This window comes from Oncorhynchus gorbuscha, linkage group LG16 (genome assembly GCF_021184085.1).
Source record: "Oncorhynchus gorbuscha isolate QuinsamMale2020 ecotype Even-year linkage group LG16, OgorEven_v1.0, whole genome shotgun sequence".
NCBI classification, from domain to species: domain Eukaryota; kingdom Metazoa; phylum Chordata; class Actinopteri; order Salmoniformes; family Salmonidae; genus Oncorhynchus; species Oncorhynchus gorbuscha.
This window is the reverse complement of record NC_060188.1, coordinates 47,319,092-47,344,921: the sequence shown is the minus strand read 5'-3', so window position 1 is coordinate 47,344,921 and position 25,830 is coordinate 47,319,092. Positions and strand designations below refer to the sequence as shown.

General features: G+C 40.6%; 1 protein-coding gene across 1 annotated transcript; it reads right to left on the bottom strand.

Moving 5' to 3' along the window:
• Positions 1 to 784: 784 nt before the first annotated feature.
• Positions 785 to 22,965, bottom strand: LOC124000346 (cytosolic arginine sensor for mTORC1 subunit 2). The gene is made up of 9 exons (XM_046306640.1): positions 22,503 to 22,965; positions 18,954 to 19,024; positions 16,454 to 16,647; positions 12,766 to 12,898; positions 8,169 to 8,292; positions 4,403 to 4,513; positions 2,693 to 2,775; positions 2,358 to 2,452; positions 785 to 2,226 (listed from the first exon to the last, which is right to left on the bottom strand). Exons 1-9 carry the CDS (start codon positions 22,613 to 22,615, stop codon positions 2,161 to 2,163), a joined length of 990 nt encoding a protein of 329 aa, XP_046162596.1. The 5' UTR covers positions 22,616 to 22,965; the 3' UTR covers positions 785 to 2,160.
• Between the last annotated feature and the right edge of the window lie 2,865 nt (positions 22,966 to 25,830).

Sequence of the window (25,830 nt, the reverse complement as noted above, 5' to 3'; positions counted from 1 at the left end):
GTATGTAAATTTCCTACTTCAACTGAATTTAATGCATTTGCAAACATTTCTAAAAAAACGTTTTGCTTAAGTAGATTGAGAACATCTTTTTAAAAATAATTTAAAATAAGGCTAACGTAAGAAATTGTGGAAAAAGTCAAGGGGTTTGAATAATTTCTGAATGCACATTGTAAGTAATAAGAATGATTCGATCTCAGTTTTTGACCACTTCAATCTATCGCTTTCGATTGTTATAAGCGGGGTATATTGTAGTGGGGAAGCCTAGCCCTGCCAAATAAAAGATTCTGGAGTAATAAGCCAATAGTAGTACAGCATTTAGCTCAATACAAGGACTCCCAACAGCAGCTCCCAATGCATACAAGTTTACATTCCAGCCCATCACATTAAATCAGAAGCCCCGTTTATACCGGTTGCTAAAATGGGTCCTTTGTGCTGATCTTGTCTACATTCTGATTGTGCCCACATTTCCAGAAATGCATCTACACATGCTATTAAAGTGTATGCAGACAAGATCAGGATAAAGGACCCATGTTAGCACCAGGTATAGGCGTAGGTGTTAACCAATGATGTAAATATGAAATTACATAATTGCTGAAAGCTGCACTTTCCTGTCAGAATCTATTCGTCTAAATTAGGATAACGGTCTTATAATTTCTGATATGGTTTGAATCAAAAGTGGTTTTGAATAGGCTACGGTTCTGGTGGACTAATGTTAGAAATGAAGACAAAAATATAAAAACGGTACAGATTCAAGTTGAGGGGCGAAACCAAACACACTACAAGCTGAAAACAAATAACTTTCTTTATCAGAAGAAATGTCACCCTTTATGTTAACACTGATAAATACATGGTTTCTGTATATCAAAGCTAACCGAAGAAAGCTTTTGCTTGACAGAGAATATAATACCCACCAATGGTTTAAGACCAACAAAAGTCTACATATCAAGAAATCCTTCAAGGATAAAATAAGCCTTCCCCTGTTTTCACATCAGTATAGCAGGTCAGAAAGAGGGACCTGTATTAAAGTGCAGACTGGGGTGGGGGATGATTGCCTAAACTGACAACAGGGTTGCAGGGCTGGTTCAATGAGCCACAACCACAAAAAAACATTCACAACAGAATAAATGACAAGGCCCCTACCACTTCACCACGTTGGCTTTACTAGCGTTGAAGTCATTATTCTAGTTTGTGGTAAAGGACCGGTTTGGAGTCAGGCATGGTGTGGCACTCAACGCAAAAAGATAACCTAGTTCTCCCGAAACTACATGAAAATTGGCATATATATAGACTAGACTATTTATATGATATGTTCTATAGATCAGTGGCTCTGCGATTCATCAGTAAATGTCATTTCACGCTCATCACCAGAACAGAGCAACATTCACCAGTCTCATTTCCCCATCTGACAAAATCTGATCTGAAATTGCACACGCTGAGCATTAGACAAGGCATCGGTCAAGGCCTTCAAAACCTCTTGGCACTGAGAAAAATAAATACAAAGAATAATGGAAATATTGATAATTGTTTGTAAAGTACATTCTCTTTCTTTCCATAAGAGGACTGGTAACTAATACAGTATGATGGTTATGGAAAGAGCAGCTTGCGAAAAACAATGTAAAGTTAGGAAGGAAAGTCTGGTATACTAAAGCAACACCTATCACTATAGGCAGTCATGGACCGCGTGTGTGACACATGAAGAGTAAAAGGAGGTGAGGGCCGCTTTGCAGTATCTCAGGGGCTGGTGTCGAAGAAATAGGCCCAAAATCGGTAGGTCACGTTGCCATGGTGAAATGGTCTGAGGGGAAGGAAGAGAAGAAATAGAGCGAGAGAAAAGAAAACACTGCAGTCACTCTTGCTTTGGGTCCCCAAAGAGGTGGATGTTGTTTGGGGTAAGAGTGGATGCTCAAGGGAGTGGCGGGTGTGGTTTGGAGTGTAGTTGGAACCGCCTCAGAATAGGAGGGACACATTGCTGGTCGTTGTACAAAGCATGTCTACACACACACACACACACACACACACACACACACACACACACACACACACACACACACAGTCGTCCGTCTACACGACTCAAGCTTTGCATTAACCTCTTGGCACTTTTTTTTTGTAAGAGTTTGACATAATAAATTGCTCGTTCCACGGTCTCTTTCCACCTCGCCTTCACTGTCCTGCGCTCTCATTGGTCCTCAAAGCTCCAATCACACTCTGGATGTTTTCTTCTGGGACCTATGAGACATAGGAGGGTGGGGTTAAATCATTATTCCAAAAGCTCCAGTTTAAACTGACCTCTACAATATACCATACAAACGGAGAGAAAGAGATACAGAGAGGGTGGAAAGTTGTAAACCATCACTCACCAGGGCATGGTCGAACTTGAAGGTACTGATGTAATAAGCTGGAATGTCAGCAGTCGCCAGGGGTTCCGATATTTGTGCCACGATACCACACTCGTCTGACAAGGCAATAAGAATAAAGAACACATCCATGAAGATCAGATATTTCTTTCAGAAATGAGGGTTATCTGGGCATTTAATGCATTCCTCACATTGCCAAGTAATATTCTGATTGGCATCACAGTCAGAGGTTTTTCAGAATCTTTGCCAAATGACACACGCATCAAACATGTGATGTGTACTCTGCACAGTGTTAGACCTGTGGAAACCAACCTGAGAAAAAAAACTGTCCTACTTACCAAATCCTAAAGGCTGTCCTCCAATGCGTACCATTTTCCAAAGCTCCCCTGAAGCACTAGTGAAGAGGACATTGTTGGGAAACCTAGGAGGGAGAAAATGAATGCACATACTCATTCAATCTATAGCAATAACATTAAAAATAATGATTTGGTCAAATTCAGATTGTAGGTCAGTGGTTGCCCTATGTGCTATGGTGAAAAACACATCACTTCAGAAGTGCTAAAAGCCTGATCCACTTATCGTCCCTCTTCATAGCTTTGAGACACCACTGACCTATATAAGGGATACCTTGTCAATGTAGGACAAGCTCATGATAAAGTACACATGATCAAAAGTATGTGGACACTTGCTTGTCGAACATCTCATTCCAAAAACATGGGCATTAAGCGAGTTGGTCCCCCTTTGCTGCTATAACAGCCTCCACTCTTGAGAAAGCTTTCCACTAGATGTTGGAACATTGCTGCAGGGACTTGCTTCCTTTCAGCCACAAGAGTATTACTGAGGTCGGGCACTGATGTTAGGCGATTAGGCCTGGCTCTCAGCCGGCGTTCCAATTCATCCCTAAGGTGTTCAATGGGGTTGAGGTCAGGGCTCTGTGTAGGCCAGTCAAGTTCTTCCACGCTGATCTCAAAAAATAATTTCTGTATGGACCTTGTTTTGTGCATCGTCATGCTGAAACAGGAGAGGGCCTTCCCCAAACTGTTTCCACAAAGGTGGAAGAATAAAATCGTCTAGAATGTCATTGTATGCTATAGCATTTAGATTTCCCTTCACTGGAACCATGAAAAAACAGCAGCAGACCCTTATTCCTCCTCGCCAAACTTTACAGTTGCCACTATTCATTGGGGCAGGCAGCGTTCTCCTTGCATTTGCCAAACCCAGATTTGTCCGTTGGACTGCCTTCACTCCAAAGAATGCGATTCAACTGCTCCGGAGTTGGGGGCGAGCTTGGCGGAAGGCTTTACACCACTCCAGCCGACGCTTGGCATTGCGCATGGTGATCTTAGGCTTGTGTGTGACTGCTCGGCCACGGAAACCCATTTCACGAAGCTCCTGACGAACACTTACTCTGCTGACGTTGCTTTTTTTTTTTTAACACGCTTCAGCACTCCGCAGTCCCGTTCTGTGAGCTTGTGTGGCCTAGCACTTGACGGCTGAGCCGTTGTTGCTCCTATACATTTCCACTTCAAAATAACAGCAGGTACAGTTGACCAGGGCCCGCTCTAGCAGGGCATACATTTGTTGGAAAGGTGGCATCCTATGACGGTGCCAAGTTGAAAGTCACAGCGCTCGCCAGTAAGGCCATTCTACTGCCAATGTTTGCCTATGGAAATAGCATGGTTGTGTTCTCGATTTTTTTACACCTGTCAGCAAAGTGTGTGGCTGAAATAGCCAAATCCACTAATTTAAAGGGGTGTCCACATACTTTTTAAATATATTGTAGCTACTAATGTAGTGGTACTGTAATCCTTTCAATCAATCCACATGTGATTAGTAATGCAGCTGTTCGGGTTACCTCTAGATGACCTTCTTTATTTGTAAACCCTTTATAATTATCTGTTTGTTTCCTAATAACACAGCAGCAAACCCAGCAAATAAAAGTTGTCCACAGATGACTCTAAACTCCAAATTGACAGCAGTTGCCTTTGACGGTAAGTCACCATAACCAGGTGAAAAAAAGAATGGCAGGACCAGAAGAAAGCACCCACCGCTGTGTCGTCTGCTCGTCCATGACGAGAGAGATGTAGCCCTCAATCAGAGAGAAAGAGAAGAAGCGGATGTGTCCAGTGTCCTCACTAGATGCCCCAGGCTCCTTTATCCTGTAATAGAAAGAGATTCAAGTCAAATCAAACCATCTTTCAACTACATTTTACATTTACATTTAAGTCATTTAGTCTTATCTTACAAATTGTGCATTCAAAATCCCAGCCACTTTACAATAGTTCTAAATATTTTAAGGGGGGAGGGGGTGAGAAGGATTACATCCTATCATATTCCTTAAAGAGGTGGGGTTTCATGTCTCCGGATCATTTGTTCCACCTCATCAAAACCCTGTTCCAACATCATCATCATCATCATCATCATCATGTCAAGTGGTCTGCTTGTCAAACTTTTCACCACTTTTACAGTCTAATCCTAACAATAGGGACTAGGGTTGTATGCCTGGAACCCGGTTACCGAGATTTTACCACCCAAAATCCCTCCCTTTCCCGGGATAAATAACTGAGAAACTGGTAAATTATAATACATTTATATGAACAGCACGGCACGAAATTGAACTTTTAAAATGACATGCGATGTCTAAATCGGTCTTCTCTACGGCCACTGCAAGATGAATCATCAAAGCTCAGGGTGGGAACAAATAACCCATCTCAGTATGGAGCGCATTTCACAATGCATGTAGCCCCATCATGGTAACCTTGTTTCTTGTGACAGGTAGACCTACATTGCTGCAGCATAGCCTGTGACATTAATGTAAAGATCAAATGAGAGTCTAATTTACTCTTCTCACCTAATTTTTTTACTTGTAAAGATATTTTTTTATTTTAAAAAACAATAATTAAAAGCCCATCACTCTAATATTGTTGCATTAAATCAGTGCACGCGCGAGCACTGTCACAGTCACTCTCCATCATATATATGATATATATATATTTTTTAACATATATATTTAAACACTCCTTAGCTCAGAGTCCCATGCAAGAAAAGCTAGACTAGAATAGCTTGTTGGGAAGAAAATGTTTTTTGCATTTCTAACACCAACAGACAATTCGAAAAGGGACTATCCATTTTAAGCTGGATGTTAAATACAGCAGCCAATAGAACTCATGGGTTGTTTGAATGAAGAGCGAACATGCGATGGTGGTGTGGTAGGCTATTGCAGTTATTTATTCAGACCCATAACCATTCGATCTTTGCGAGAAGAAGTATAAGCCTTCTGCATCTAATTCTAGTCCTATATTATTCAAGGATGTCATTAGAATGATGAAGACAACGACAAAACCTATATAAATTTTACTGTTGAAAGCAGGGCAGGAAAGAAGCAACAATAAAATAGTTAGGCTAATAACATTAGGGAAATATTATTAAAGGTAGGGAATACACACACACGTCAGCCTTCTAATTATACAAATATTGAAAATAAAATAAATTGAAATAAAATTTGCAGGCCGCATGTGCTGCACCAGAATAGCATGTTCTCTCCCTGCTTTATCATGGTTCGAACAATGTGTGTAATTTCTGTCCATATAATACAGTGCAGTAATACAGTTCACACTCAAAAAGATTAGCCTAATGGAGCTAGTTTCATCCTAGTAGGGATGTTGTACATTTAGGCTGCTGCACAGCCACTATGGAAGATTAAGTCTAGCGTGCCCAGTTCAATTGTGTTAAGGAGCATTTTAAAACTCTCCATGATTTAAGTAATAAGAAATAGCTGTAATTCTTGTAAAAAAGAAAGTGTGCTTCATTACCATCATCCTAAATCTAAACATCAAATGATTGACAGATAAGGAAATTAGCTTAATACAACCTCTTTGGGCTGAGATCCTGCTAACGGGATCGATATGACAGCCAGTGAAAATGCAGGGCGCCAAAATCAAAACAGAAATCCCATAATTAAAATTCCTCAAAACATACAAGTATTTTACACCATTTTAATGATACACTTCTTGTTAATCCCACCACAGTGTCCAATTTCAAAAGGGCTTTACAACAAAAGCAAACCAAATGATTATGTTAGGTCAGAGCCAAGTCACAAAAAAAACAGCCATCTTTCCAGCCAAAGAGAGTCACAAAAAGCACAAAGAGAATAATTTATCACTAACCTTTGATGATCTTCATTAGATGACGCTCATAGGACTTCATGTATGTTGTGTTCGATAAAGTTAATATTTATATAAATAAATCTCAGTATACATTGGAGTGTTATGTTCAGTAGTTCCAAAACATCCGGTGATTTTGCAGAGAGCCACATCAATTTACAGAAATACTCATTACCATTGATAAAAGATACAACTATTATGCTTGGAATTACAGATGCACTTCTCCTTAATGCAACCGCTGTGTCAGATTTCAAAAAAGCTTTACCGAAAAAGCACACCATGCTATAATCGGAGTACAGCGCTCAGAGACCAAAACAGATATACGCCATATTGTGTAGTCAACAGAAGTCAGAAATAGCATTATATTCACTTACCTTGATGATCTTCAACATTATGCACTCCCAGGAATCCCAGTTCCACAAATGTTTGTTTTGTTCGATAAATGTCCGTCATTTATGTCCAAATACCTCATATGGCAGGTTTTTACCTGCCATATGAGTTATCTTATACTCACAGACATCATTCAAACAGTTTTAGGAACTTCAGAGTGTTTTCTATCCAAATCTAATAATATGCATATATTAGAAACTGGGCCTGAGTAGCAGACAGTTTACTCTGGCACCTTATTCATCCAAGCTACATTAATACTGCCCCACAGAATGTGTGACTACATTTCATCACACTTGTTACAGGAAATACACATCCTTTCCCCCAACGATTGGTGATGATACTATGAAAGTTTATAGTCATCACAATTTCACAAAATCGATTAATAAAAACAGATTAATATGTTTGGTTTAGTACTAGTATTTTCGTAAAATGCGCCTGTCAGTAGCAGCAGTCATTTAACAGAAGACGGTGGTGAGAGGATTTGGGTGTTCCTCCTACAAACGAAAGAGAAGTTGACAATTGGCTTTCATATATGCTTCTCATCTCAAGTTCTTTGAGGTTTGTCTGTTAGAAAAGCAAGCACTACATGTCGCCGCGGTTATGTTCCCAGTTAAAATGATTTCCATACAATATGGATGTGAGTGATCAATTTGCGCACACTATTGCTTACAGTAGAACAAACTAATCAATTTCAGTCAAGAGTGACCGCTCGGAAAATATTGGTGTGTGAGCAGTTAAGGTACTATTTTAGCAAAACAAGTGAGACACGTGTGTTGGGAGTCATTTTTATGTCTTGGTCTTCAACATATCTCACCTTATTTCAGCATATTGATTATGATTTTGAACATTTAAAACTGGTTATGAGACACTTGGCTATTAATTTAAAATATCCATGACAACAGGAAGCAGCAACAGTATAATTTTCAACAGGATTCTACTTAAATCAGGAAAAACTACTGAATAAGCCCAAAAACATGCTATGGTGTTTTGATTTTAGTGAAATCATGAAAATTAGTTTGTCTTGCCTACTAACAGCAGCATAACCATCCTACGACAGCCCCTGCTCAAGTCTAACCATCTTCCTAGGTTTTAGACTTCCTATGTTAAACAAATGGTCTGAACTTGAGCAGCTAAGTGCTCCTGTGGCTGTGTGTGTGTGTGTGTGTGTGTGTATATGATAGTCTCTTAAAAAGAACCGGCAGATGGCCTCTGGTGACAGCCATATGTGAAACAGGAGGAGTGCTTAGGAGAGGGTCCTTACCCGCCTGAGTAGAACATGACGTCCATGAGCAGGGTGGCCACCGAGGGCAATGTGTCCGGGTCCAGGCTGGTCACACAGAACATGTTACTGGGGCTGGACAGAGGGTGGATGATGGGACGGGGCACTGTGAGCGAGTGAGAAAACATGTGCTTTTATTAATATGATACTGGGAGTTGTGAACATATATGCATTCAACTATTTTATGTCTCACTCAGTTTTGAAAGAGGACATTTCCAATGCTTTTACAAAAATGGCTGATCCCTACTACCCATCAAATGTCACCTAAGGAGAAATCTAGGCAACAAAATCCCTCAACCAGAAAGAGGTTGACTTGATGGATAAGCAACAGATGTTCTGCCTGCCATATCGGACTGTGTTCTCAGGGCCTCTGTTCTGAGGCAGAACCTTGACAGCAGGCGCTGGATTGACTTATTCTTAACAAACATGTCAGTCAGCCTTGAAACATGTCAAGATGAGAACGCATTATAACAGCCATGCTACATTCAGTTTGACAGGCTGCATCACAACAGCAAAATCATATCAGGGAGTCTCAGCAATATTCTTATTCAGGGGATGAAATACAATTCAATTTGTATCAGAGAAATCCCAAAGCATAACCTGAAACCAAGTAGACATTACTGTATCAGAGTCTAGTGGTGCTTTTCCACTGCAACGTACCCCCACACCAGTCACCCGTGGTTAATGTAAGCTCTAGTGATATTGGGTTAAATCTAACATCAGGAAAACATTTTTAAAAACTTTCAAATAACTTTTTTTTCACCTTCAGAATAAAATAAAAAATGAAATATCCTTGGAATGTTCTAACGATCACCAAATTGTTGTGCACACCATCGAACCACCACATAACATTCCCCAAACTTTCTCATTAGGTTTTCAGGTAATGTACACAGAACAAACATTAAGTTAAAGTGTGGGGCCAATGTTTCATGAGCTGAAATTTTTTTTAAATCCCAGAAATGTTCCATACACACACTTCTCTCAAATGTTTTTGCACAATTCTGTTTACATCCCTGTTAGTCAGCATTTTCTCCTTTGCCAAGATAATCCATCCACCTGGCAGATGTGGCATATCAAGAAGTTGATTAAACAGCATGATCATGACACTGGTGCACCTTGTGCTGGGGACAAAAGGCCACTAAAATGCCAGAGATGTCTCAAGTTGAGGGAGCCTGCTATTGGCATACTGACTGCAGGGATGTCCACCAGAGCTTTTGCCAGAGAAATACATGTTAATTTCTCTACCATAAGCCACCTCCAATGTCGTTTTAGAGAATTTGGCAGTACGTGCAACCGGCCTCACGACGGCAGACCATGTGTAACCATGCCAGCCAAGGACCTCCACATCAGGCTTCTTCACCTGCGGGAACATCCCAGACCAGCCACCTCGACAGCTGATGAAACTGGGTTTGCGCAACCAAAGAATTTCTGCACAAACTGTCAGAAAACGTCTCAGGGAAGCTCATCTGCGTGCTCGTTGTCCTCACCAGGGTCTTGACCTGACTGCAGTTCGGCGTCGTAACCAACTTTAGTGGGCAAATGCTCAACTTCGACGGCCGCTGGCACGTAGTAGAAGTGTGTTCTTCACTGGTGAATCCCGATTTCAACTGTACAGTGCAGATGGTGTTGTGTGGGTGGGCGGTTTGCTGATGTCGATGTTATAGAAAGAGTGCCTCATGGTGGAGGAAGGGGTATGGGCAGGCATAAGCTAGACAACAAACACAAATGCATTTTATCAACGGAAATTTGAATGCACAGCGATACCGCGACGAGATCCTGAGGCCCATTGTCGTGCCATTCATCCACCGCCATAACTTCATGTTTCAGCATGATAATGCACGCCCCCATGTCTCAAATAACTGTACACAATTCCTGAAAGCTGAAAATGTCCCGGGTTCCATACTCACCAGACATGTCACCCATTGAGCATGTTCGGGATGCTCTGGATCGACGAGTATAAGTTTCAGTTCCCACCAATATCCAGCAACTTCACACAGCCATTGAAGGTAAGTGGGACAACATTCCACAGGCCATAATCAATGGATTTATTTAAATTGACTGATTCTCTTATACGAACTGTAACTCAGTAGAATCTTTGAAATTGTTGCATGATGTTTATATTTTTTGTTCAGCGTAATAATGTACAAATATTTTTAGAACACACAAAAAGGTCAAATAAGGGGTTCTTATATATATTTGTCTTGTTTCACTGCATGTACAAATGGGTAACCTGTATGAATGTGAGGTGTGAAATGGAAATGTGTTTTCTGCATATCACAACTATCATTGAGACAACCTTGGCAGGGCCGTGCAGACCTTTCAGGGAACAAGTCCTAAAAAGGAGAAAAAAAAGGGCACCCCCACGAGGAAAGCAAACAACTTTCAAAAGTTGTTTCAGCATAGGCCTATTTAGTTCTGTAACACATCCACTCATTAACGACTCTTGGAAGATGAGTCCAAATTAGGACTAAAATCACAAATGGTAAGCAAGCCTCCTAAAGACATGATTGACATCAGGAAAAGGTAGGCTATCTAATAGTTAGCTAGCTAAATAATTTTATTTTCAATGCTCTTAAATAATAACTTCATAATATTTCATAATCTACGGCTGGCTGGCTCCAGACTATATATATATTATATATATATGCCATTTAGCAGACGCTTTTATCCAAAGCGACTTACAGTCATATGTGCATACATTCTACGTATGGGTGGTCCCGGGAATCGAACCCACTACCCTGGCGTTACAAGCGCCATGCTCTACCAACTGAGCTACAGAAGGACCACCACCACCTACAGACTACTACCTGTGTTCAGTGCTTAGTTTGTTAAATCGTGAGTGACCCCAAACGTATTATAATTATTTTTAAACAGTGCCAAGATGGAGGTTCAGTGTCGTCAAAAACAGCGCCCTCTGTCAGTCATCTGGTGTATAGATCATTGCTTCTGAACCATGACGCTGTCTATTTCTGGGCAGCTGAAACAAAAACCCAGTGACGATTTGAACAATCATTCCAGGCCATTAAGGCTACAACCTTCTCTGTCTGTTGTAAGCCACTGTTTTCAATGATGATGAAAAAAACATTACATTAGACTGCGTGTCTGTGTCTTGCGTTTGTTTGATATGCTGCCTAGCTAGCTACATGCAACTCCTCACTTGAGTTTTGCATTGCGGCAACAAAAAAACTATCTGCGAGTTTGTATGAACATGTTGATCAATTACTTTGTGTACAACATGTAAATAGCTGCATGTAGCCTCCACTCCTGAATAAAAAATAACATGAAATCTCACTTGTGCTTAATATGGCCTTCAGAGGCATGGAATGCAATAGTTCTAACATGTTGTTTATGCCAATTGCAAGCTCCCTCAAAACTTGAGACATCTGTGGTCGTGTGTTTTGTGACAAAACTGCACATTTTAGAGTGGCCTTTTATTGTCCCCGGCACAAGGTGCGCCTGTGTAATGATTGTGTTTAATCAGCTTCTTGATATGCCACACCTGTCAGGTGGATGGATAATTTTGGCAACGGAGAAATGCTCACTAACAGAGATGTAAACAGATTTATGCACAACATTTGAGAGAAATAAGCCTTTTGTGCTTAGGGATATTTTATGTCAGCTCATGAAACATTGGACCAACACTTTACATGTTGCATATTGTTGCATATATATATTTGTGTTCATTATAATACATTTTTTCACATGCAAATAGCATTTTTCGGATGGCCTTGTGCTCAAAGCATGCCATTCCATAGAGAAGCATTTATTTTTCAACTCAAAGCAATGAGTCCAATCAGTCCTACTTGACAACAAGATAAACAGAGAAAGCTAATAAGTCCTTCGTTTTTGGCTTATGCTCAGGTAAAAGTTGGCTACTCTATATTTCCGAGTCCTATTCTTGAAGATGACTGGAAATCTGACAGACTTGGTTTTTAATGTAAATATTATAGCCTTTTATTATTATTTGTACTAGAAAGTGATGGGTTAGAAGAAGCCTACACAACCAACCCATAAAGTAAAATGCAACATCCATTTATGGTCAGCTAGTGGTCAGCTAGTATGTTACTTAGTTTGGGTAATCCAAAAGTTACGCTACGGATTACAATTTTGGACAGGTAAGTAGTAAACGTTACAGATTACATTTAGAAAGTAACCTACCCAACGGGACTGTTTGACAAAACCTATCAAATGTTCTGGGAACTTTCACAGAACCAATTTTGGTTCGCTGGGTAAAGACTTGTGGCGAGCAGAAAGACTGTTGCTTTGTGAGAAGGTGTTTAAAGTTCACAGGCATTATGTAAATGGGAGCTGAAAAGTACCCAGGGCCTTGTTTTGGCTGAAAGTCAGAGCAGGTCTGCCGGAAACAGAAAAGTTGGAGACTTTTGCCTAAACACTGGGCTAAATCCTCAGACTATTGAGCCAAGCCGTACTGTGCTGGCCTGGTTACTACTTCCCATAGTTGCTGGAACTGTACTGTAAAGGACAATGTCAAAAGTAAACATCTGAGCAAGCACAGTACAGTTTGTCACACGATAATGTGAAAAAGGGCTAAAATGTAAGTCTTGTATATTGTGCCTACCAAGTTTAGGCTTGACAAAGCCGTTGGTGACTCCTAGGCTGTTGGCGGCTACGGTCTCTCCGTTGACCACCCTCATCAAGGTGAACTCAGAAGACAGGGTGTGCATGACCATGGGCAGGTCCCGCTCTCGAACCTGACAAACAACATCATCAACAAGTAGGCCTCAACCAAAACACAACACTTGTTACAACCTGCAAATCTAAAAGGTTAAGCGTTTTATAAAAACTATGAATAGTATTTGAACTGTTGATTCAATTACATCAGAAACTAACTCACATTTTCACTTCAAAACACCAAGTTGAAACCGCACTCATCAGGTAAAAGAAACCATGGAGTCCCAATAACAAACAATTCACTGAAATTTCAAAAGAACTCTGCATATTGCTTAGCTGAACACCTAAAGTGTAACTGAAAGAAAAGGGGCCCGTGGCTACAGCAAACATTAATAAAGCATTTTAGGTAGGCACTGCATGTCTGACTAGCAATAGGTTTGGGCCACCAACCTCCCAAAGGAAAGCAATGCTTTAAAAGGGTGGAGACGGTCTTCTGCTTCAAAATCTCATTTCAAAGTGAAATGAAATGCCCCAAATAGCTGTCCATTATATGGGCCTAATGCAAAGTTACTATGTCAGTTCCATTTACATTTTTCATTTAGCAGACGCTGTTATACAGAGCGGCTTACAGTGCTTCATTTGTAAAATCGGGAGGCACCGGAACAAGAACAAAAAATGAGCGCAAGAGGGGGAGGCCTGGGGTGTTCTGAGGTACCAGAATGGGATTAAAAATGTTTTTACATAAAAATTTAAAATAAAACCTTTATAATAAAGCATGGCGTGCATATTGTCGCATTTGAGTAGTGGAATAGAGCAGTAGAGGCACCTACAGAAGTCGCCACATGGGGAACATTTTTAGTAGCCTACGGTCTGGAAATATGTGGCCTTTAATTAATGCATTTCTATGTTGGTTATTTGAATCAGCAGTGTAGTGGTGGTGGGGGGAATCCTGCTCTAAATGACTGCATTCGGGTTGGGTCCTACTGTTTATGTAACGCAAATACTCATTCAAAATGTTTTTTTTTTTCTTAAAAAAAAAAAAGATGCCTCGGCCTGGCCGGTCTTCCTCAGAGCCTCAAATAAAATCAGACACAGTGGGAGAGAGATACACAGAGACTGAGAAAGAAAGCATGCAAGATAGAAACACAGAAAGAATGAGTAAGACATCAAGACAAGTAGACAGATTGATGCAGAGAGCGCAAGCGAGAGAAATGGAGAGAAACGGATGAGACGCAGGTTGTTTCTTCCTTTTCTTTAGAGCCAGTGATTAGGCCGTGGCTGGGAGCAGCTGGCGGGGGGAAAACAGTGGCCATGAATGTTACCGGGAATTCCAGCAAGAGCCTGAGCCGAGACTGATCCTCTTTAAATAACTACTGCCAGATTATCAACTATTTTTTATTTCCTTACAAAGGCTATAGTTATTCAGGAGACCTTGTGTTGTTTTCTTCTCTCCCCCTCTTAGCAGGTAATAAAAAGACTCCCTATGGCCAAAAAGGCCTGGCATGAGGAAGGATTGGTGTAATTAAGCAGCTCGTCAAAGCAAAAGTGCCGCCCAGGGAGGTACTGTAGATAAGCTGCTATTGTCTTTTCATATCGAGCAAAATGGAAAAACAGTTACAGGCCACAAAGTACAAGTAGGGGAATACTACACTAAAATGGCATGTTTCGTAGGCCATTTTCCATTATCTATGTATAACAGCAGGCTACCTTCAATCCTCTCCACTGGTAACATAACAGGTAATGCAAATGACCATGTTCAGTAATACTTGCAGTAATAAGCAGCTAAACTGACAAATACAGCGAGTTATTTTGGTTCTGTACTCCAGCATTGGATTTGAAATTATACAATGAGGTTAAAGTAACGATTGTCAGCTTAAATTCCATTCATATCAGGTGAACACTTTTTGTACATAGTCCCCCACATTTTAGTGGGCCAAATTCACGGTATTAAAGTTTAGTATTTGGTCCCATATTCTTAGCACACAATGATAGTCCTGAATGAACCGTGAATAATGATGAGTGAGACAGTTGATGAGTGAGAAAACGCACAAACATCATAACTCCAAGACATGTTAACCTATCACTATAACAAGAGGTAGCATTTTTTTGGTGGGGTATATTATTTGTGCGTCTTTCTCACTCATCATTATTCACAATTTATTCCGGATTATCTGTAATCATTATATTCTTATTCACAATAAAAGTAACTTCAAATGTGCGCAATACATTATTTACCATTCATTTATATGGGGCAAAAAATAATCTGAAACAACCAAAACAAACCACAAATGCATCCAAAAAGATTGTAGTCACAAGCTTGATGTAATAATTGCGTACTAGGAATACCAAACTTAAGTGAATTTGGCCCAATACTTTTGGCCCCCTAAAATAGGGGGACCATGTAGAAAGTGCTGTAATTTCTAAACAGTTCACCCGATAACGATGAAAAGACCGTCAAGAGTTGACAGTCTACACTTTAACCTCAGTTATTATATCATTTCAAATCCAAAAGGTGCTGGAGTACAGAGCCCAAACAACAAAAAAATGAGTCACTGCCCCAATACATTGAGCTCACCGTATGTCCTCAAACTGAATGGGACTGAGGATCAATAAATGAGGTGAGAATGACGCGCCAAGATGCTCATGACAATTGCCAATAATCATGTCTTTGCAATTTGCTGGCTGATATCATGTGTTCCTTGCAGAGTTGAGGAAGGCATAAAACAGCAGTTCTAGTTCATTAACACAGTAGGTATGCAATGCAAGAACGCAACATGGCAATCCTGTGTACTTGCATCAAGTTTGCAACTGCGGGGCTGCCCACATCTGCATAGTTTTAGTACGCAGGATCACTATTTTGTGCGCCCATTTGTCGGTTTTGCGTTGTCGACTACAAAAGGCACGGATCAATTTCCAAAAATGGTGCTTCGGGGGAAGGGGGTGCTGACAGACACTCTCAGTTGTCTCTCAACTTACTGATGAGAGTTAGAACAGTGGAATACACCAGGTGCACCATTTCGAAATTTGGTTGTGCGTCAGCAGTTCCTCTTGTTTTGTCAGCCAACTCAATTAGCCATGTCAGCTAACATTTTTTTATTTATTGGTAAGTTAGTCTAGCCAGCTATCATGGCCGACACAGGGCACATGACCAGAGGCCCTGACCTCCAGGGAGCCCCTATTGATTGTGTTAGTCACTCGCACTCAGGTGTCATATTAACATGGCATAAGTCATGTACAAATGTGTAGAATTGCAGGAAATTAGCTTTAAAACTGCTAAAATGTCTCTACCCCATGGCAAAATGGATAGAATTGCATAAAATTAGCCGTAAAACTGAAAATAAATCTTCTCTGCTCAATGGAAAAATGTGTAGAATTGCAGGAAATGTACTTTAAAACTAAAAAATGTTCACTCAGGGGGCAATAAAAATGTTTTGCAAGCAAGGTGGTGGGGCCCCCAACATTTAGTTTAACTGTACAAATGGATTGATTGCACAAATCAGTTGACTGCATGTGTTTGTATGGTTATGGGAATGCAGACCCACTGCAGCCACTTACATTCTGTGACCCCATCAAAGTTGCCCCTGAGGTAAGGTATAAATTAGGCTAAGAGAGGTCTGTAGTGGAACTGCACTCACCAGGATGAAGTCCGTCTGATAGGTGGACAGCATAAACACAGAGATGTTGTGGTCTGCCAAGGGGGCGATGACAGACTTGGCTATTTTGGTGACTCCAATTGGCTGAGAGTTGGTGGTGCTCCCACCCCCCGACACCACATTGAGAGCCAACCACGTGGCTTCGGCGACACTAAGGTGCTCTGACTCAGGCAGTTCTGAAATCAGACAAGAAAATGCTGTTAACGGTGTGGCCCCCGATGTATGCGTGTCTGTCAGTGGCCCCCTTGGTGATAAATGAGGCCGCTAACAGTGTAGCCGGACTATAAAATGTCCCTTATTTTACAGATTGTTGTTTGAATTTCTCCTCCGCTGATGAGCTGGAGAATGCATCGTCAAGCCTGGGTCCTATTAATATGAGGGGGGTGTGATTTGGAAAAAGACCTGACTCCATTGCTCAGAACAATAAGACATCACACATGACTGACCATGCTTACTTATTCCATCATAATCAATCATGTGTGGAGAAAAACCTTGAAAGAAACCTTGTTAATAAATAAACTGCATTCATGAGTGTCATTGGAATAATAATTAAGAGCAAAGCAAAAAAAAGCTAAGATTTATTGTCAAATTGATTTATTGTGAAACAAGTGGAAGGGGAAAAAGTCTTAAGAGATTCTCCAGTACTTTTGTATAATTTTTTTGCTAGTAGTTCTGAAAGTAGCGCTCACGAGCCAAAGGTGTTCCCCGGAAATCTGATTCGTGCACCATGTTATCGCTCTCTCTGCTGTGGGTGCGTCAAGTGCCTCTTCTAGGCGTCACACAGATGGCGAGGGGCTGAAGCTCATTGGTTGAAGTTACTGCTCGCTCTGTTTTTACACGGCTGCTACTCGCAGTTTATTATCTATGCATAGTCACTTTACAAAATGACCTTGACTAACCTGTACCGCGCACATTGACTCGGTACCAGTACCACCTGCAAATAGCCTAGTTATTGTTATGTCATCTTCTTGTGTTACTTTATTACATTTTTTTTAACTAGTTTATTTAGTAAATATTTTCTTAACTAGTAAATATTTTCTTAACTATTTCTTGAACTGTACTGTTGGTTAAGGGCTTGTAAGTAAGCATGTCACAGGAAGGTTGTGACAAATACAATTTGATTCTCTGCTCTGCTGTGAGTGCATCATGTGCATCTTGCTAGCGGTAACACATATGGTGGAAACTTGAATTGCTATGGGCCTGGCCATGTGGGAGGAACTTGTACAGCTCCCAGAAAGAAAAAAAAAGAGAGTCCCATTTCAAACTAGGGATATTGTGGCCAATTGAGGTAACACAGTAACACATTGACACAATCAGCCCAAAGCGGGAGGCTAAAAAAAATACTTAGTTCCAGAGATTCTCTTGAAAAGGTACTAGAAATACATTTAAAACATAATGTTAACATAAACACCCCTGCCAACTAATATCAACATTTATATATAGTGTAGAATAATTATAATGCCCCCCCCCTCATCCCATTTGGCCCAAACAGAGCACACTAAGAGTTGAGAAGACTAATGTACTGTACTGAACCCTACTCTACTGTTCTGTGCTGTACTCTGTTGTCCAAACTTCTGAAACAGAAACGTCTATGATTGGTTCAGATTTGGTCCAATCCACACCAAACAAATTTGGTCTTGTTTGGTGGTGGATCACATTAAAATAATGAAGAGAAAGAAAGTCATACTCATAATTGTTGTGATGTACAAATTAGGGACCCGTCATGAAATTACATTTCCGCAATTCTGTTATCAGGCGTATATTCACTTCACTTACTGTAATTCAATAACCAAAATATATTTTTTTACATTACATTACATTTAAGTCATTTAAATGTAATGTAATGTAAAAAAATATATTTTGGTTATTAAGTCAAGGTGTGAAAACATTGGTCAAACTGAAGAAAATTCTGTTGTCATCTGCACAGTTCTTCCTGTAAACGTACACTGAAAATATAACAAAAACACAATGTGGTTGAGTGAGTTGAATCCATGTCATTAGAGGTAGGTAGTCTTTGTGAATAGAGTTGTATGGTTTACTACACTTTTAAATCAATGTTTGTTTGGCATACATTTTAAGTGAAAAATCTGAGTCTCAGTGCAATTCCATTCCCATTAATTGCTCACATACAGGTAAGCACAATAGAAACTTCCAGCCAATCTACAGTAGAATACCTGCACCTGTTTCGCCACGCAGAGCTTCTAGTATCCATGGTGACCAACAAGGGTCACCCTGGAAACCAGTCTAATGACATGGATTCAACTCACTCAACCACAAAGCCAAGTCAGTGACAGCTTGGCCTCTGTTAACCCATAATGGCAAAGGGGGGAGAACTGATGGCGCAATATGTGATCAAACATCAGCAGCCAGTCAAGATACGAGTCATTTGAGAAAATCACAAGGCTACAATTTGTTTCCTGTGGTCTGATCATGGTTTCCACAGTAACCTTAAAGATCCAGAGGTAGAGACTACAAAACCCACCTTTGAAGCCTTCCTCGTCGACGATAAGGGTATAGTCCTCCGGAGTTTCCGTCAAACTGAAAAATTTGCACCTGGAAACGAAAGAGGATGTTTTACAGTGAATAACGTGGTTCATTATGCAACTTGTAAATCAGTTATTTTCAACAAAACATATTCATCATCCAAGTTAAATTATAAAAAATGGGAAGGAGTTATTGTTAACTGTTTGTAGGCAATAAGGAACCTTTACCCAGAAATTACCTCATTGAACAATGCAGAGGAGCAAAAGCATTTTGTTAGCCTAAAGTATTGTGGCTCCATGAGAAGAAAAATAAGATATAATATTAATAATATCATATGCCTATCACCTATGAGTATACTAACCATTCAGTCAACTACTCAAGCCAACATTGATGATGACCAATTAGCAATTAAACTTCCGTACAACCTCCAAGGAAGCTGGGAAGAAAACAACAGCTTGCCCTGGTCAGACAGAAATACTCAGTCTGAATCTAAGGTAATCAGCCTCCAAACAATCTCTGACCCCCACATGGCCCCCAAAGTTCCATCTTGAACGAAAGCAACACACCCATACACTCAATGCAGACAATTTGTGTGTTCACAAGACGGAACATCTTTTTCACCATATTTAATGACATATGGTCTATATTTGAGGGCCATCAGGTCAGAGACAACACAGAAATATGCTGTGGTGTTTCTCAGCTCGAAATAAATCCAGCTTTTCTTACATTTCATTCCTCAGTTATGAGTGATACGAGCTTCATGCAGTTGTGTAAACCTTGTTGCCAGAGGAATTGCAAAACCAGAGAGATGTTTAAAAAAAAACGTTTTAATATTTTTGCTCCCTGCATCGGTCTATGCAAACATACCCAATTACATGCATCTCAAGTTGGGACTGCCAGCAGCTGCTGCAGACATTTATGCTGATCATAAAACCTGAACCAGCTCACAATTCTGGGAGAGAGGAGACACTGGTTGATGAGCTATGCTTGTTCAATTCACCCAACCCTCTCTTAAATCGAGGGGCACCATTGATACTTGTCGATTGTGGAAAGCAGCGAGTCTGGTGCCATGCGTCATTTCTTGAATGATGATGTGCATCATCGCCTAAATGCTGAAGTGGCCTACTTGTCCCAAACATCTCCTGTTGTCGTGTCATCTTATCGCGAGTGTCCTTGGGTTGGCATGATGGAGAGCTTTTCTAATACTTATGCATAGAGAAATGGTGTCTCACCACCATTACAAAAGAGGAGCCTCAAGATTACATTCACCTTCAGTACGACGCGGCTCTTTTCCACTATTGGATGTGTTAATTTAAGGTTTTAAATTGATGAAAGGATGCTAATCTAGTGATAGCGTTTTAGAGCCATTCTCTAAAGGCTGTTCCTGAGAGCTACCATCCTGTAGTTTCACTCCAACCCTAATCCGGCACATCAGGATTATTACAACTGGGGTTGGAGCAAAAACCTACAGGAGGGCAGCTCTCCAAGAACAGGGTTGAAGAGCCTTACGTTAGAGTGATGTTTTGAAGTTTAGGTCTACCTCATTAATCCTGGTGCATATGTATTTGCTGTCAGAACATACTTGTTTCATTTGATCTCTAATTTGTACTTTTCTTATCTTGAAAAAGGCTAGATGAATCTGAGGTATTGTGCAACATGGCCATGTCCTCATTAAAGTATTGTAGTAGTAAGAAGTACTTTGTTTCTTGCATTGCTCATGAACAACTTGAAAAATATGTTAGATAGGGTAAAGGCGTCCACACAACACAATGCCACAGGTGTCTCATGTTGAAGGAGCGGGCAATTGGCATGCTGACTGCAGGAATGTCCACCAGAGCTTTTGCCAGAGAATTGAAAGTTCATATCTCTAACATTAGCCACATCCAATGTCATTTTAGAGAATTTGGCAGTATGTCCAACTGGCCTCAAAACCACAGTATGGCATGGTGCGGGAAAGCAGTTTGTTGTTGTGAACAGAGTGCCCCATTGTGGCGGTGGGGTTATGGTATAGGCGACCAGCCTCAACTTCGCACAGCCATTAAAGATTAGTGGGACAACATTCCAAAGGCCCCAATCAACAGCCTGATCAATTCTATGCGAAGGAGATGTGTCACGCTGCATGAGGGACACACCAGATTCTGACTGGTTTTCTGATCCATGCCTCTACCTTTTTTTTAGGCATCTGTGACCATCAACAACATAGGTGGCAAGTAGCTTGCAAGCCATCCCCTTGTGTAGGTGTGGCTCCACATTTTGTCAGCATCACTCACATTCTATATGAATGCAAGGCACTTCACATGGAGCTTCTAGGAGGAGTTTGTTTCAGGCTGTTAAACACCCCTGAACAATTAACACACCCTTACTTGACTCGACATTTGAAGCTATTACAAAAAGTACTGTCAAATCTAAAAGTACTTTATAAATAAATATATTAGTGACTCACAAATGATATTAATGCCATGAATTTAAAGCTGCAACAAAGCCAATATGAGGACAGTAATCTTCTAAATAAAAACACTCCATGATGAAAATGTATATTACATTCTCTGGACATCTGTTTTTCAAGTATTTTTTAGGGGTCAGCGGAGAACACCAAAAAAGGTCACTGAAAGGTGGAGAGGAAGTTGCTCCGAGGACAGCTTGGTCAACATAGGCTAGCCAATGGCCTTTCCAACCCCATGTGCCCTTAATGTATGGATCCTTACAACAAAAAAACACTTGCCTTCAACGTGGTGCAGTCATAACGCAAAGATCTTTGTTGGAATGCAAAACGCCTATTGAGAATATTCTCAGTGGCATTCCAATAATCGTAAAACCATCGCAATAGGTTGAACATGAGAAAATATCCTGGCTATAACCTACCATGTCCTCATCATGCCAGGTTAAAATAATATAAGGATCTTAATATTGTTATTGTGATCCCTCAATAGCATATTCAAATTAAAAACAAAGCCTCCAGTGAAGAACACAACCACCGGTCAAGCGCAATCACTTCTTTGGCAGCAGATAGAATGGCTTGAGGTGTTAACATATCATGATTGCAACATTGCAAATGATGTATTCGGCATCTTCGCGGACTACTTAAATGCCGGCTGTAGGCCTATATACGAATGCCTCACGCAGCCGGTTCGATTTAGATTTCAAAGCAACCACCTCCCTCGGATAATTTTACAGCTACACACACACACACACACACGAAAAACAACACCGCAGAGTTCAAAACTAAGCACGTACACACCCCCCTTCACGTCGGACTACAAAAGCTGAAAATGTTCATACAAAACTAAATAGCCTACTGAATTTAACGAATATGCTACTGAGAACACCCATTGATACATGCAAAAACAGAGCAGGCATTTTCATTGAAAGCTAAAAAGATAACTGTACTGAAAACAACTAAAATTGCACCGTTTTGCTACACGGATCGGCTACATAATCCAGTCCCACACGTAGTTTTCAATAACGTTACTGCCCAATACCACATTTATGACTCGTTTGTTATATTTTTACGGATTTGGTAAATGTTCATATCTATATAGCTACTTACCTTGTTTTAGAGGGCAAGAAGGCGAGTTTGATTAATCCATGAGTGCAAATCTGAATGCCCTCTTTTGCTATACTCGCTACTTTCAAACTGTGTTCTAAAATATGCAACTCCATCTTTTGCGTCTTCTCATTTGACGAACATCTAAATAAATAAAATTATATCCTATCTAATAAAAATAAATAAATATACCTATGCTATATAGCTAGAGCGTATAAAAACCGTGAAACTGAGCAGAAAACAAAGGAGGGAGAAGAAAAAGTTATCCACTTAGGAAAAGAGTAAAAGAGAGCAAAAGACAGAAGCAGGGTGAAATAAAAGAAAGCACAATGAGGTAAACAGGGAGGAAGAAAATTGAGAAGGACTGTCGTTCCGCGTGTTTTCTCTCCGACAGGGATTGGAATCGTCCAGCAGCTGGTAACAGTGAAACAAACAACTTGCCAATCAAAAGTAGGGGAGGAGCATAGAGGTAGAAAGAGGACTCATCTTTGTATCTGTATAATAGAGTCTCAGACAGCATGGGCAACACCATTGGAGGCAATATCCATGTTGACGTAGTAAATGTTCTTCTTCACGATTGACTGATCCCTCCTGATGACCCGGTTCCACATGACTCCAACAGGGTCACCAGGGGGGCTCAGCCAACGAAGTTGGAAGTCCCACACAGGTGACGACGTTAAAATGGTGGAAGCACTAAATGGTGCTGGCCATGTTAATACGGCCTTTTAGACAAAGGCCTCTGTCATTCTCTATGGGGAGGACCTTGCTCTGGCACACTGGCATGTCGGGACATGTAGTTCCACATTTCCTATGGCGCTATGGGCAATCGTGGCGAAAATACAGGGACAATGCAAAATGTAGTTAAGAAAAATGTATTTTGTCTCACGGTCATATACCATTTTTTTATGCAATAATGGTCTGAGCCCAAAACTCAGACATCTTACAAATGAACCATACAAGATAGGCCTAATCCATCAGTGTCCATCATGTCCAAAAACACAAACAGTCATCTCTAGGACATTACAGCCAGTCCACTGTCCAAAGACCAGTTGGTTTTTCATTATCAAAACCAATGCATATACAACTCTGCATATGCAACTATGGGGCAATACAGATTGGGTTGGTCTAGAATGTTGATATGTAGGGTACTATGGGGCGAGACGCCCCCTGGGGTAAGACAACCCCCACGGCTGCTACTAGTCTTGAACAACTACAAATATAATCTGTTTCCTCAACATTTTTTAAGTAATTCCATCAAAACAATTGAGGTAAATTTCTGTACTTTTTTTTTGTGATTTAGAAAAAGTCGTAGATATAATCCAATGAAGATATATCTTTTTTTTAATACCGTACCAGTCAAACATTTGGACTCACCTACTCATTCAAAGGTTTTTCTTTATTTTTACATTTTTTTACATTGTAGAATAATAATGAAGACATCAAAACGATGAAATAACACATACGGAATTATGTAGAAACCAAAAAAGTTTATAAAAATATATATAAATACATTATATTTTAGATTCTTCAAAGTAGTCACCCTTTCCCTTGATGACAGCTTCACACACTCTTGGCATTCTCTCAACCAGCTTCATGAGGTAGTCGCCTGGAATGTGTTTCCAATAGTCTTGAAGGATTTCCCACATATGCTGAGCACTTGTTGGCTGCTTTTCCTTTACTCTGCGGCCCAACTCATCCCAAACCATCTCAATTGGGTTGAGATCGGGCCAGGTCATCTGACGCAGCACTCCATCACTCATTCTTGGTCAAATAGCCCTTACACAACTTGGAGGTATGTTTGGGGTAATTTTCCTGTTCAAAAACAAATGATAGTCCCACTAAGCGCAAACCAGATGGGATGGCGTATCGCTGCAGAATGCTGTGGTAGCCATGCTGGTTGTGTGCCTTGAATTCTAAATAAATCACTGACAGGGTCACCAGCAAAGCACACCCACACACAATCACATCTCCTCATCCATGCTTCACAGTGGGAACAACACATGCAGAGATCATCCGTTCATCTACTTTGCGTCTCAGAAAGACATGCCGATTGGAACCAAAAATCTAAAATTTGGACTCATCAAACCAAAGGACAGATTCCAATCGGTCTAATGTCCATTGCTCATGTTTTCTGGCCCAAGCAAGTCTCTTCTTATTTGTGTGCTTCAGTAGTGGTTTCTTTGAAACAATTCGATCATGAAAGACTGATTCATGCAGTCTCCTCTGAACAGTTGATGTTGAGATGTGTCTGTTCAAATCAAATATCAATCAATTCAAATTTATTTATATAGCCCTTCGTACATCAGCTGATATCTCAAAGTGCTGTACAGAAACCCAGCCTAAAACCCCAAACAGCAAGCAATGCAGGTGTAGAAGCACGGTGGCTAGGAAAAACTCCCTAGAAAGGCCAAAACCTAGGAAGAAACCTAGAGAGGAACCAGGCTATGTGGGGTGGCCAGTCCTCTTCTGGCTGTGCCGGGTGGAAATTATAACAGAACATGGCCAAGATGTTCAAATGTTCATAAATAACCAGCATGGTCCAATAATAGTAAGGCAGAACAGTTGAAACTGGAGCAGCAGCATGGCCAGGTGGACTGGGGACAGCAAGGAGTCATCATGTCAGGTAGTCGTGGGGCATGGTCCTAGGGCTCAGGTCAGTTGAAACTGGAGCAGCAGCATGGCCAGGTGGACTGGGGACAGCAAGGAGTCATCATGTCAGGTAGTCCTGGGGCATGGTCCTAGACTTGAAGTCTGTGAAGCATTTATCTGGACTGCAATTTCTGAGGCTGATAACTCTAATGAACTTATCCTCTGCAGCCGAGGTAACTGTGGGTCTTCCTTTCCTGTGGCGATCCTCATGAGAGCCAGTTTCATCATAGCGCTTGATGTTTTTTTGCGACTGCACTTGGAAGAAACTTTCAAAGTTCTTGACATTTTCCGGATTGACTGATCTTTTTGTCTTAAATTTATGATGGACTGTCGTTTCTCATTGCTTATTTGAAATGATCTTGCCACAATATGGACTTGGTCTTTAACGAAATAGGGCTACCTTTTGTATAACAATCCTACCTTGTCACAACTGATTGGCTCAAACGCATTAAGAAGAAATTCCACAAATTAACTTTTAACAAGGCACCTGTTCATTGAAAAGTTATTTAATAGTCTTGATGCCTTCACTATTATTATACAATCTAGATAATAGTAAAAAAATAAAGAAAAACCCTGGAATGAGTAGGTACTGTACATGTAGGGAAGCCTTAAGATAAATCATCTACTTGTTTAGAGAGAACAATGTTGATTGTTTTTGAGTAAAGTAGTAATATGTTAGGTT

What these genes read in the sequence shown, in the direction of transcription:
- LOC124000346 (XM_046306640.1), bottom strand. Translation starts at nt 22,615, where the DNA reads ATGGAGTTGCATATTTTAGAACACAGTTTGAAAGTAGCGAGTATAGCA. An exon ending in TTCTTGCCCTCTAAAACAAG is followed by an intron (nt 19,025 to 22,502) that starts GTAAGTAGCTAT and finishes TTTCGTTTCCAG; the next exon opens with GTGCAAATTTTTCAGTTTGA. An exon ending in ATCAGACGGACTTCATCCTG is followed by an intron (nt 12,899 to 16,453) that starts GTGAGTGCAGTT and finishes GTTGTTTGTCAG; the next exon opens with GTTCGAGAGCGGGACCTGCC.